The following is a 10,815-nucleotide window of genomic DNA, read 5'->3' as shown; positions in this document are numbered from 1 at the left end:
ACATCATGGCGCCCGACCGCTATAATTATCCCTCGTCTCCGAGGCAGACTTCTCATTGCACAAGTGGAAGTCCATGGCACTGCGTGCGATCTGGAGTAGCCTTTTGCTGGCAGCGCTGTTCACCGCCAGCGCCGACGGCCGCCGTGTGAAAGCGCTCCGCGCGCGCTTTGCGCACTGGCGCCACTCGCCCGCAGGTCAAATCGCACTGCAACGCGGGTTCCTCGAGAGCAACCACACACTGGAGCGCTACTTTAACGCACGGCTCCGCGCCCGGGCGCTGCGGCGCGCGAATCCCCACGCAACCTTTGGCCTCACACCGTACGCGCTCTTGACACCAGACGAGTTTCAACACTGGGTCGACCCCAACCGCACGTTCCATCTCAACGACTCTAGCATCGTTGACCGCGGGTTTGCGTCGACCAACTGGACGATTGTCGCTGGCACAACCCCGGACGAGTGGCACATTGATATCGTGCGCGATGACCCGGTCGTGGCGCCACCGACGTTGCCCGCCGACACAAGTAACGCGTCGACGCCGGTCGAGTGGGCGGTCGACCACACGCGCTGCTACGTGACACCGCCGCGCTTCCAAGGCCGGTGCGGCAACTGCTGGGCGTTCGCATCGAACGCTGCAATTGAAGGCGCGTACTGCGCCAAGTTCAACACGACGATTTCGCTTTCGGACCAGTTTGTCACGACGTGCAGCGACAGCCGCGGCGGCTGCAACGGCGGTACGACAGTTGCCGGCATCAACTTTGCGCGGTCCGGCGCGTGTGCGCTGGCAGACGCACCGTTCACTCTGGGCAAAACCGGCACCGGTGGAGCATGCCAGCCCTGCGCCAAGCCGCTCGAGTTGGGGGTCGCAGGCGTCGGTCGCGTCGCCAAGTCGGTCGCCGCCTTCCAGCGCACGCTCGCCACGACGCCGATTGCCGTGAGCTTGAGCGCGGGCAACCCAGCGTGGCAGTTTTACGTCGGTGGCGTCTTGACATCCGGGCACAATGCGAGCGCGCCGTTGGACCACGCCGTGACCATTGTCGGGTACGGCGTCGCGAACGGCGGCGTGCCTGTCTGGAAGATCCGCAACTCGTGGGGCACCAAGTGGGGCGAAGGCGGGTACATGCTGCTCGACGCCTCGACCAATGGCACCGCCAACGGGCTCTTCCACGTCCTTTCCCAAGGGTTTGTGCCGCTGATGTAGCCTCGTATGCATATCTGTTCGAATCCATCCTGCTTCTTGTTGAGTTTGCGCTTGCAAAGCTGGTCGTGTGAGAGTACGCGCTCCTGGTGCTGCAGGGTGGTTCACTGTCGTCGCGGTACTTCATGTGGCCATCATGTTGTCATCCAGGCCTGCCCCGCCTGCATGCCTGTCGTTCCTTGTCGCTGCATACCGTGCGTAGCCGTGCGCCAATGGGCCTTTGCTACCTACGTCGTGTCGTCGCGCTAAAGCTCTACGATGCCGAGTGTGATTGCTGGTGGCGGCGCGTGGGCTGGACGCTGCGGTCGGTGCTGATCGAGTATAAGTGCGGGTTGGTAAGTTAGCGGCATAGCTATCATTCGTCCTTGTCCTTGCGCAGGCGCGGTCGCCACTGGATCGGGTTGCGGTTGAAGTACGGCCAGTTGGGCAGCGTGAGGACGACGGCCGTCGCGCAGGCGGCGCCCCAGGCGTAGAGCGGATAGGTAAAGTCCTGCTGGAAGAAGCCATAGATCCACGCCGGCGTGCAGAAGACGATGAAGATGATGCGCATCATCTTCTCGGCGAGCGCTTGCCCCGCGTAGTCGACCATGGTCTCGCGGATGTTTTGGCGTATGACCGGCCACGTGGAAGGCAGCCATCTTGCGGCAAGTATACCATACAAATCGAAGGTACTTGGGTCAATCCAACACTATTTTAGTTTATGGAACTGAAAATAGTGTACGTTTGAAACCACGTGTTCTTTTAAAGGTTTCTTTTTTCTTTTAATCTCGTTAGGCCACGGTCCAAGAGCAGCATGCATACGCCGAGGGAGTCAACCTCGACTGTTGAGGTCCCACCTGCTACACTGAGAGCTTCGCACCGGAAGGAATACTCGGATCGGATTTAAAGAACGCACGATTCTGTTTGTTTATTAGTTTTGGACATTTAAAGACGCCGTTTCTATTAAAGAATTGAAACCGCGCGTTCTTTTTTTGCGCTCCCCCCGGTCGTTTCACACTAGATCTTTCCGAGTCGAGCAAGCAAGAAGCATGGACGAGAAGGAAGCGGCCGGAAGCGACGTCGAGGCCAAGACGACCGATTCCAAGCGCCGGGCCTCCGACTCGGACGACGACGACCGCGCGCCGGACGCGCCATCCGCCGACGTCGTCGCGCTCCGCGATGGGTACAACCAGACGTACATCATCCAGTCAAGCAAGAGCCATCTGCATGAGGTGCTCTTCCGCTGTGGCAACTGGTGCTACACGGGCAAGGTCGACGTCGGCGACGCCGAGATCGCGCTCGCCGACTTGCCCGTCGTGATCCCGGCGCTCCAGAAGCAGCAGGGCTCGCTGCAGTTCCTCTGCGAGTGGAAGCAGATCCCGGCCACGTCGCCGTATGCGATGCCCCTCGAGACGCTCTACGACGCGTTCGACTTTATTGGCACCGAGCTCGCGTCCAAGGCCATTGAGAAGAAGCTCATGAAGGCGGCGCAAGACAACACGTGGGTCGACGACGACGCGGACGCCAAGAACTTTTTCGAGCTCGAGACCGGTGGTTTTGACTGTTTTGACGTACGCCGCTCGAAGCACTGTCCACCGAGACGGCTCATGCGCGTTCTAGGGCATCGACCTCGTTGCGAGCAAGACCTTTGTCCGCGGCCTCGTCTTGGTTGTCATCTACTACCAGGTATCCACGTCATTTCGCTCGCTTCGATCGTCCTAACACGTATGCAGCGGAGTTTTTACGTGGTTCTTCAAGAAGGCGTCGGCGAGCAGCCATTGCTTGACGTACGCTTCCCGGATCTGACGCAGCACCTCCAAGGCGTGCATCTGCGCCACTACCAAGAGAATTTTATGAACATGAAGAAGCTCGTGCTGTGGCAAGCGATGCCAAGCGACAGCAAGCCCAAGAGCCCGCCCAAGACGTTTCAAATGCAATGCAAGGACGTGAGTGGCACCGGCTACAACCAAACGTTCTTGATCCAGCGCACACAGCCGCGTACGTCTGTATTCGTTCATACTAAACACGATCGACTAACGACGTGTACCTAGTCGAAGGCCATCCCGAAAGCAAACTTCGTGAAGTGCTCTTTCGGTTTGGGAGCTGGTGCTACAACGGACACGTCGACCTCGGTCCCAAGCTCGAGCTCTCGGACATCCCCGTGGTCATTCCGATGCTGCGCCGGCAACAAAGCGCCCTTGTACGTCCATACAGTCTTGTCATAAACTGTGTACGATGGCTGGCGTAGACGTTCATGTGCGAAGTCACCAAGATGCCAGCGACGTCCCTTTTTGCGTCGACAATGGAATACATTGCGAGCATTGTTCCTGCCATCCAAGCAGAGCTCGCGGCCACGGAAGAGATTCTCGCCGGGCTCCAGAAGAAGGGTGACAGCAACGACGTCAGTCGGTGGCTCAACGACGAAGCCGCCGAGTGTTTCTTTGAGCTCGGCATCGAGCCCACCCCACAGCTCAAGGTATTTTGTTTCAAACTGTCAAGTTGATACAACGGGGATGTAGCACGTCGAAGCAATCGCGTGCAAGGTGTACACGGGCACGCTCGTCATGATCGTGCTCTACTACGACAATGCCTTTTACGTGCACATTGAAGACGGCGAGGACGAGCAGCCGCTTCTCGACACGCGGTTTCCGGACGTCACGTGCCAAAAGAATGGCTTCCAGGTCTCCGCCATGCTGTGTGCGACTGCACCTTACGATCTCGCATTAGGTCAAGACGCTCCGTAATGGCGTCAAGGGCTTCCCGGAGCTCCGCAAGATTTCGCTGTGGAAGGTCAAGTATGGCGACGGTGATGGCGACGAGGACCGCGTGCCCGAGACGATGAACCTTATTGCGCAAAAGAAGGTGTTGCATGGCCAGGTCGCGGCGCTGGATCTCGGTGCGGACGCCAAGACGACCGAGCGCCGAAAGGAAGAGGACGTGAAAGGCGGCTCGCCCACGAACCGCAAGATCAACATGCCCCACCACATTGCGCCGCTCAAGACGAGCACGAACCTCAAGTCCAAGCTCAAGGACCTCGGGCCCGTCGAGTCGCTCAAGGCGCCGTGGGACGAGACCGGTCGGCCCGTGCTCGGAAGCCGCAAATAAGACGCTAGGGCGTGTCGCCAATACGTGTTGCTATGCCTATTCCATTTCTTATGGGGCTTTATGAATCTCCATCCAGTCGCCGACGACCGGGTGCGCTGCATAATCGGTCTGCGAGAGCGACACCGCCATGGCGTCGGACGTCGAGCCGTACACGGAGGCGCCGACCCACGTCATGAGGTTGGGCGGGAACGCCGTCGCCACGACGCGCGCCGACGTGTGCTCGGCTTGAAGCTCGCTCTGGAGCCGCGCGCGAAAGCCTACGACGACGTCAACGTCAAGCGCACGAGAAGGGTCATCCTCCGACCAGGCAGCATGCACGTGCCACCAATGCACAGGATGTTTTCAGACAGCGCCTTTCGGGTGTCGACGGGACACTTGGCCAAGCAGTCGAGAATCACATCCGGGATCGAGATGAGCTCGTCCGTGCCTACGACCAGCGGTGACGGAGGCGATATGTACGCTGCAGGTGGTACCAGTGAAGAGCGGCTCCAAGCACTCGTGCCGGGCAGCCCCGGGCAGCTACAGCAGAAAACGCGTGCGTCAAGCAGGAGGTACCCTTCGCCCATCGCATGTAAATACCGTGAGGGCCTTTGGGGTATACGCAAAGAACTCGGCGTCTTCAACGACAAGATCCTAACCGCGTGTATGACGGTCGTTGTAGCCGCCGGTAGCTCGTACCTCGGAGGACGCGGGCAGAACAAAGCAAGCCCGCTCGAGGATGTCTTCGACGGGCGTATCGCGCGTCTGGACGTAGCCTTTGAGGCCGGCGCAAGCATATTGACTCGCAAGCCCCGTCGCTAGCGACGCATGTGCATCAGAGACGAGGAAGAAGAGGGTGGTGTACTCTTGTAGGCCGAGAGAATCGGCATGCGCTCAAAGACCGGGAGTACCCGCGTCTCGAGCCAGCCGACGTCGACGATGAGCGCCGTCACGTGGCTGGTTGCATACAGCGCCGTGGTCGTCGCGGGCACGAAGAGCAGATGCTTGGCCTATGCTGCATGGTACAAGGTGGATGGTAACAAGCACAGACGAGACCTTGAAAACGAGAAGGACGACGTCGTGGATGGCCTCGCGCAGGTTGCGCGGGAGGAGCAAGTCCTCGCAGACGACGAACCTTCGGTTCTTGGGCGTCACGCGGAGGTCGCTACCCATGCATTACGATGAAGCCTACTGTCCTTGGAAGATGGTGTCCATGGTCGTACTGGAAGCAGACGCGGTAGAGATGACCGCCCATGTAGTCGTGCCACTGGGCCTTAGAGAGCGGTGGCGTCTGGAGGAGCTTCTCTGCGAGCTACGTATCGATCGAGAACGCATCTCATGGGGAAGATGCTGCGTACGTCGTAGCGGAGGACCGCCCGGGGGCTGCGCTCGCCCGAGATCCCGCTCTTGAGGTACCGACTCCCGACGTCGAGGACGATCGCGTGCTTCTCCATGTTCATCATCGTCGCCAACATGCAGGGATCTGCCGGATACAATATCCGGATACGATCGATCGATCTTTTTAATTAATATTTTTAATATTTTTTTAATACTAAAATCGCACGTCGCCAGTGCGTGGACACTCTTGTCTATCCTACATCGACAACAGGAATACTTTGTCCATATTACAACACTATTTGTCGACCGCTTCACGTCAACATGGCGTTGCGACGTGACAAAAGAGGGGCGTTATGGGGTTAGGGCTAACTATGACGACACGGCCTCCGAGTGCGCGTGGTAGCCGCCGGCAAACGTCGGCGGCAAGCCCGTGTCCATGCCAAGGTCCGAGAGAATTGCCTCGAGGCGGTCCACGATTGTCGCAAAGGACGGGCGCGCCGGCGGGTCCGAGTCCCAGCACTCGCGGATCAGGCTCGCGTACGCCGGGTCGACCTAGAGCTCGAGGTCAACCGTTGCGATATGCTTCATCTATGTACCGTGTCGTCAATCAGCGGTCGCAAGCCCTTGTTGATGGTCTGGTGGTAAAACTTGACGGGCGCCATGCCCAAAAATGGGTTTTCGTGGGCACCGGCAATCATTTCCCACATGACGATCGCAAAACTACATGTGGTCAGTACCAGATTCAGAGCAGATTGATAGCATACCTCCAGTTGTCGGCCTTGAACGTATACCCAATGTCTTCGTCCAAAAGCACCTCGGGCGCGACCCTAATGCATGTGTCGTGTGCGTTCCGAGGCATGAGAGCTCGAGTTACCAGCCGCTGGTGCCGCAGTGTGTAAACGCCTGCGCGCCGACGTCGAGGACCTTGCTAATGCCAAAGTCGGCGACCTTTGCCCGCCAGTCGTCGTCCACGAGCAAGTTGTGCGACTAAAGAGATATCGTTGGATCCAAAGATTCTTGCATTTGGATAGCTGGATACCTTGATATCGCGGTGGATGATGCGGTTTGCGTGCAAGTAGGCAATGCCGCGCGCCGCGTCCAGCACCATGCGCACTTTGAACTAGTTGCGATGCTCAAATATCAATCTATCAAGTGAAAATGTACCTTCCACGGGATCGTAGCAAACATGGCCTTGTTGTGAATCACGCTGTAGAGACTAACATGCCATGAACGGACGTACTGCGAGCGTCGACAATGCATACCTTTTCCGGGAGCAATATTCGGTTAAAATCATGAGCTTGGGGCTGATGCAGGCGCCAATGAAGAGCACAATGTTGGGGTGCTTGAGCTGCCGGAGCATCGCGACTTCTTGCGTGTAATCTTGCATGATCTTGTCCGTCAAGCGCACGTACCGAAACACCTTGATGGCCACCTAGACGGACATTCTGAACGAGCAAAGAGAGCGCACTCTCTACCTCGGCGATCGACTTGGTGGTCATCCACATGCCGCGGTACACGGTCGCGCACTTGCCAATGCCGAGCTCGTTCTCTTTGCCGTCAAGGAGTCGGATGCTCTCATATGGAATGTCCAAGTATTGTTTCTGGGCTTCCAACACGCGCATTTGGTTCTTGAGGTCGTCGACTTCGTTGGTCGTGACGAGCGCCTCGTCCTCATGTGTGTCCTGGGTCTCGTCGCCAGCGCTACTAGCGTCGTCGACGATGGGCTCGAGCGGCTCGCGCTTGGACTTTTCTTCGAGAAGGTCTTGCGTCGCGCTCATGGTGCGCTTGAGCTCGGCTTCGCGCGCTTCGACCGTGAGCTCGACTTCATGTCGGCGTTCGGCCGAGAGACTCACCACGTCCGAGCCCGAGTTGAGCTACCGTTGCAGATTCCCAGCGCATGTTTACCACAAGAATGGAATACCTGCTGCACGAGCTTGAAGAGGACCGAGTCGGCGCCAACGCCAAGGTCGTCAACATGAATCTTGTCGCCATGCTCGAGGCCAATGTCGTTGCGCAGCCGGTGCGAGTCGAGCTGCAAGATGGTCGCTTGCGACGTGGCGTGAAACACTAACCACAACATCGTCCTCCCATCGAATATGCACCCGTCGATACCATTGTCCACGTCTTCTTTGGTATGAAACCACACGAGGCGCTGGCGGTCTTCCGGAATGCCAATCACGCGCGCGATCTCGCCTTTGAGGTCGGCGAGAATCGCTTCGCGCGAGATTTCAATGCACACGGCCGGCTGCGCGTCACCGGACGCTTGCACGCAGACCTAGTAACGCCGTAGGACGCCGGCTCGCTTGGGCGACAACGTACGACGCGGAGAAGCATGCGGTCGCTGTCGATGGACCGCCGAACGCGCTCGCGGATGGCTTCTTCCGAAATGTCCGACATGCTGCTCGCGAAAAAGTGAACCTAGACCAGCATATTGCCATTCGTCTTGTTCGAATCTAGCAAATCGACAGGCGACGTACATGGTGCTGGAAGAAGCGGTAGACTTCGCCCGCATGCGCGTGTGCATTGGCCGCCGAGACGACCTTGGACTCGAACGAGATCGATGACGAGGACGACGCGATTGGCTCCAACATGGCCGACGACGAATCGTCGTTGAAGATGTCCGAGTCGACGCTGCCGCTGCGCAAGCGGGCGGTCGGACTCGTTATGTCCCACGACTGCCACGTGATGAGCACGTATTTCGAGACAGTGCCTTGTTGCATCGGCACGTCCAGCCGAATGTAGATGTACTTGACGCCTGTCGTCGTGAGCAAGCTGGAGCCCATGCCGCCAAGACCTTTGAGCGCCTGGAGACCCGACTAGTACAAGCATCATGCGACGCGATCCAGGTAGAACGCACGTACCATGCCCGTCTCGAGGAGAACAAGCGTCGGTGCATCGTCGTCGCTGTTGGTCGCATACCCTGCAATGAGCCAGTTGAACGGGTTGGCGTCGAGCCGCACGTCCTCGTAGGCCGCGACCACGGCCGGCGCGAATTCGATCGAGCGCACAAGGTTCAGCCGCTTCGTAACACTTCGCCGCTTGGTCATGGGCAAGAAGCGCCGCATCGACTCGGTGCTACACAAGCGCTAAGTTCGTATATGGTAGAGACGTGTGTACCTGAGGTCGGATGCACTCTTGAGCGTGACGTGCGCCATGCCACCGAGATGCTCTTGGATGCGCTTGTGGAACTCTGTGTGCTTGGCACGCAACGCGAACGGCAGCGTCACGCCTTTCCAGCAAAACGAGACCGTGTACGCAACTGGGAATGAGAACGTGCCATTCGAGCGGGGCGTGCGCGGCGACGACGCCGAGAGGAGCGACGACGACGTGAGCGCATACTCTTCGGGCTCGATGCGGCAGAGGCCGTAGCAGAGCGACGACGGGTCGAAGAGCGCTTCCGGCCAGTTGTGCTCGTCCGAGATCGGGCCCGCGCCGTGTGCGAGCACCTCGAGGCAGACCTCGTTGCTGTGGCTCGGTGTCGAGGCGAGGACAAAGCCGAGGATGGCCCACGTGGCAGCCCCGTTGAGCTTGCGGACGTCGTCCAGCACCGGGTCGACGTTGTGGAAGAGCTGCTCGTCCGAGGTTCGCCCGACCGGCGGCTTGCTCGTGAGCCCCGCAAAGCCAAACATGTCTCGTCGGCGACAAATGCGGAAACCAATTCTTTAGATTTGGTCGCAACGTGCGTCATGGACCCCGGGGCACACAGCTGGCGCACCGCACGATCTAAATTCGGCATGTGCCGTATTCAACAACATGGCGCCAGCGCGCACGCCAGCGCGCAAGCCGATACCGTACTACCTCGCGACAGCGCGAGCTCCCATGTAATGCGAGGTCCAGTCCGAGTCCATGGGGCATTCATACGGCCCCGGGGCACACAGTCCATTACGATGTGTTGGTATGCTAGCTCTAGTTGCTCGTTTAGTTGTACATTTGTCGGTAACGTTCATTTGAAAGACAATTATCGACAATGTTTTCCATCCTTCCTCGCGCGACAGCTCGCAACGTAAACGCGTGTCGGAACCTAGACGAGGCTCACGGCGCTACGAGCCATGGGCAAGGACCGTGACTTGACGTGATGGAGTCTTATTTTCGGCAGAATGGACCCAAGTGCACGGGTGCTGTAGACGAAACAGCCACGTTAGCAGGTGACCGCGATGGCATTGCGACCCATGTAGCTTCGATCGTCTCCTCTCTTGGCAACGACCTGCGCCCGTCGAGCGAGTTGGTCGAGACAAGGCGGTCGCACCCTCTAAACCGCAAATGGTGCCCCGGGGTGTGGCCGCGGTGTGCGTATCTCTGGTCTACTAAAGATGGTTGTGGGCAGGTGATTAAATAGTCGTACACTCCTGTGGCTCTAGTCTATTACCGCGCGTACAGCGTAATGTGGCTCATGGCGGCCTTGAGCTTGGCGACGAGGAGGCCAATGTACGAGGGGCGAAAGAAGCGGACGCCATCGCGCTCGGCAAACAGCGTCATGGTGGCCTCCGTGTAGAACGTATCGTAGATGTCTTCGAGGCGGCCGCGGACTTGCGGCGGCGGCGCGTTGGCACTTAGGTCGTCCAAGCACGCGTGCAGGATCTCGGCCATGTTGGAGTACGGCCAGAGCTCCCGCCACATGGCGAGTGTCCACATCTCGTCGACAAAGCGCAACGTGGCTTCCAGGTGATGGCGTAGCACAGCGTCAGAGCTCATGGCGTTCGCGCGGTGCGGGTGGCGCAGGTACGCAACGTGCTGGATGAGGTCGACGGCGCCGCAGAATTCGACGGCCGCGAGCCGCGACTCGAACGCAAGCGTGGTGTGGTGCTTGGTGGCCGCGTCGTCGCTGGACGTAGAGCCCAGCCGCACCTCTCTCTTGCCATACAGCGTCGCCCAGAGATCGCTTGTCGCTAGGTGCTCGGGCTCGCCGTTATGGGCCGTCGTTGTGATCGAGCCATCGTCCAAGCGCACAAAGATCGTCGCGTGGTTCGCATGGCCCGTGAGCTTGTCCATGAGGGTCGGGTCCTTGAGGACGCCAAACTCGCATGCGACGCCGCTCCGCGCGCCGTCCTCGAGCTCAAAGTAGCTCCGGCGACTGTCCTTGCGGATGCTGTTGAGGCGCATGAGATGGACCGACATCGTTTCTGCAAAAATGAAAATGGAATATCTTCTCGAAGTTGGCCATACATAGAAAGTGCGTGGTGGGTTTTGCGAAGTTCGAAGTCCGTTTTGTGGTATTTCTT

General features: G+C 58.8%; 6 protein-coding genes across 6 annotated transcripts; 2 read left to right on the top strand and 4 right to left on the bottom strand.

Annotated features, from left to right (window-relative positions):
• SDRG_00639 (hypothetical protein) lies at positions 1-1,241 on the top strand. Its single transcript, XM_008606123.1, has one exon. It carries the CDS (start codon positions 74-76, stop codon positions 1,196-1,198), a length of 1,125 nt encoding a protein of 374 aa, XP_008604345.1. The 5' UTR covers positions 1-73; the 3' UTR covers positions 1,199-1,241.
• Positions 1,242-1,500: 259 nt separating this feature from the next.
• On the bottom strand, positions 1,501-1,824 carry SDRG_00638 (hypothetical protein). Its single transcript, XM_008606122.1, has one exon. It carries the CDS (start codon positions 1,782-1,784, stop codon positions 1,551-1,553), a length of 234 nt encoding a protein of 77 aa, XP_008604344.1. The 5' UTR covers positions 1,785-1,824; the 3' UTR covers positions 1,501-1,550.
• A 375-nt stretch (positions 1,825-2,199) lies between these two features.
• Positions 2,200-4,323, top strand: SDRG_00637 (hypothetical protein). The gene is made up of 7 exons (XM_008606121.1): positions 2,200-2,745; positions 2,795-2,860; positions 2,908-3,172; positions 3,226-3,374; positions 3,423-3,650; positions 3,694-3,855; positions 3,902-4,323. Exons 1-7 carry the CDS (start codon positions 2,224-2,226, stop codon positions 4,277-4,279), a joined length of 1,770 nt encoding a protein of 589 aa, XP_008604343.1. The 5' UTR covers positions 2,200-2,223; the 3' UTR covers positions 4,280-4,323.
• Positions 4,269-5,741, bottom strand: SDRG_00636 (hypothetical protein). The gene is made up of 9 exons (XM_008606120.1): positions 5,617-5,741; positions 5,482-5,570; positions 5,315-5,423; positions 5,124-5,268; positions 4,958-5,076; positions 4,859-4,912; positions 4,753-4,798; positions 4,584-4,706; positions 4,269-4,536 (listed from the first exon to the last, which is right to left on the bottom strand). The coding sequence occupies exons 1-9, from the start codon at positions 5,731-5,733 to the stop codon at positions 4,328-4,330; spliced, it is 1,011 nt and encodes a 336-aa protein (XP_008604342.1). The 5' UTR covers positions 5,734-5,741; the 3' UTR covers positions 4,269-4,327.
• A 126-nt stretch (positions 5,742-5,867) lies between these two features.
• Positions 5,868-9,252, bottom strand: SDRG_00635 (TKL/DRK protein kinase). The gene is made up of 14 exons (XM_008606119.1): positions 8,714-9,252; positions 8,458-8,671; positions 8,074-8,412; positions 7,916-8,014; positions 7,709-7,871; positions 7,518-7,663; positions 7,072-7,470; positions 6,859-7,028; positions 6,761-6,812; positions 6,636-6,716; positions 6,471-6,583; positions 6,361-6,423; positions 6,193-6,316; positions 5,868-6,148 (listed from the first exon to the last, which is right to left on the bottom strand). Exons 1-14 carry the CDS (start codon positions 9,223-9,225, stop codon positions 5,966-5,968), a joined length of 2,658 nt encoding a protein of 885 aa, XP_008604341.1. The 5' UTR covers positions 9,226-9,252; the 3' UTR covers positions 5,868-5,965.
• Positions 9,253-9,574: 322 nt separating this feature from the next.
• Positions 9,575-10,717, bottom strand: SDRG_00634 (hypothetical protein). The gene has a single exon (XM_008606118.1). The coding sequence runs from the start codon at positions 10,709-10,711 to the stop codon at positions 9,959-9,961; it is 753 nt and encodes a 250-aa protein (XP_008604340.1). The 5' UTR covers positions 10,712-10,717; the 3' UTR covers positions 9,575-9,958.
• Positions 10,718-10,815: the final 98 nt, after the last annotated feature.

This window comes from Saprolegnia diclina, assembly GCF_000281045.1.
Source record: "Saprolegnia diclina VS20 unplaced genomic scaffold supercont1.2, whole genome shotgun sequence".
NCBI classification, from domain to species: domain Eukaryota; phylum Oomycota; class Saprolegniomycetes; order Saprolegniales; family Saprolegniaceae; genus Saprolegnia; species Saprolegnia diclina.
Note: the sequence above shows the minus strand (reverse complement) of the source record. Positions and strands in the feature narration are given on the sequence as shown.

Excerpts from the sequence above, each read along its gene's own strand:
- SDRG_00639 (XM_008606123.1), top strand. The coding sequence starts at position 74 with ATGGCACTGCGTGCGATCTGGAGTAGCCTTTTGCTGGCAGCGCTGTTC.
- SDRG_00638 (XM_008606122.1), bottom strand. The coding sequence starts at position 1,784 with ATGGTCGACTACGCGGGGCAAGCGCTCGCCGAGAAGATGATGCGCATC.
- SDRG_00637 (XM_008606121.1), top strand. The coding sequence starts at position 2,224 with ATGGACGAGAAGGAAGCGGCCGGAAGCGACGTCGAGGCCAAGACGACC. Across the intron at positions 3,375-3,422 it reads GCCGGCAACAAAGCGCCCTT|ACGTTCATGTGCGAAGTCAC; the intron begins GTACGTCCATAC and ends TGGCTGGCGTAG. Across the intron at positions 3,856-3,901 it reads GCCAAAAGAATGGCTTCCAG|GTCAAGACGCTCCGTAATGG; the intron begins GTCTCCGCCATG and ends ATCTCGCATTAG.
- SDRG_00636 (XM_008606120.1), bottom strand. The coding sequence starts at position 5,733 with ATGTTGGCGACGATGATGAACATGGAGAAGCACGCGATCGTCCTCGAC. Across the intron at positions 4,707-4,752 it reads CTTGGAGCCGCTCTTCACTG|GCACGGACGAGCTCATCTCG; the intron begins GTACCACCTGCA and ends CGCTGGTCGTAG. Across the intron at positions 4,537-4,583 it reads TGGCACGTGCATGCTGCCTG|GCTTTCGCGCGCGGCTCCAG; the intron begins GTCGGAGGATGA and ends ACGTCGTCGTAG.
- SDRG_00635 (XM_008606119.1), bottom strand. The coding sequence starts at position 9,225 with ATGTTTGGCTTTGCGGGGCTCACGAGCAAGCCGCCGGTCGGGCGAACC. Across the intron at positions 7,029-7,071 it reads CCACCAAGTCGATCGCCGAG|GTGGCCATCAAGGTGTTTCG; the intron begins GTAGAGAGTGCG and ends ATGTCCGTCTAG. Across the intron at positions 6,424-6,470 it reads CACTGCGGCACCAGCGGCTG|GGTCGCGCCCGAGGTGCTTT; the intron begins GTAACTCGAGCT and ends CACATGCATTAG.
- SDRG_00634 (XM_008606118.1), bottom strand. The coding sequence starts at position 10,711 with ATGTCGGTCCATCTCATGCGCCTCAACAGCATCCGCAAGGACAGTCGC.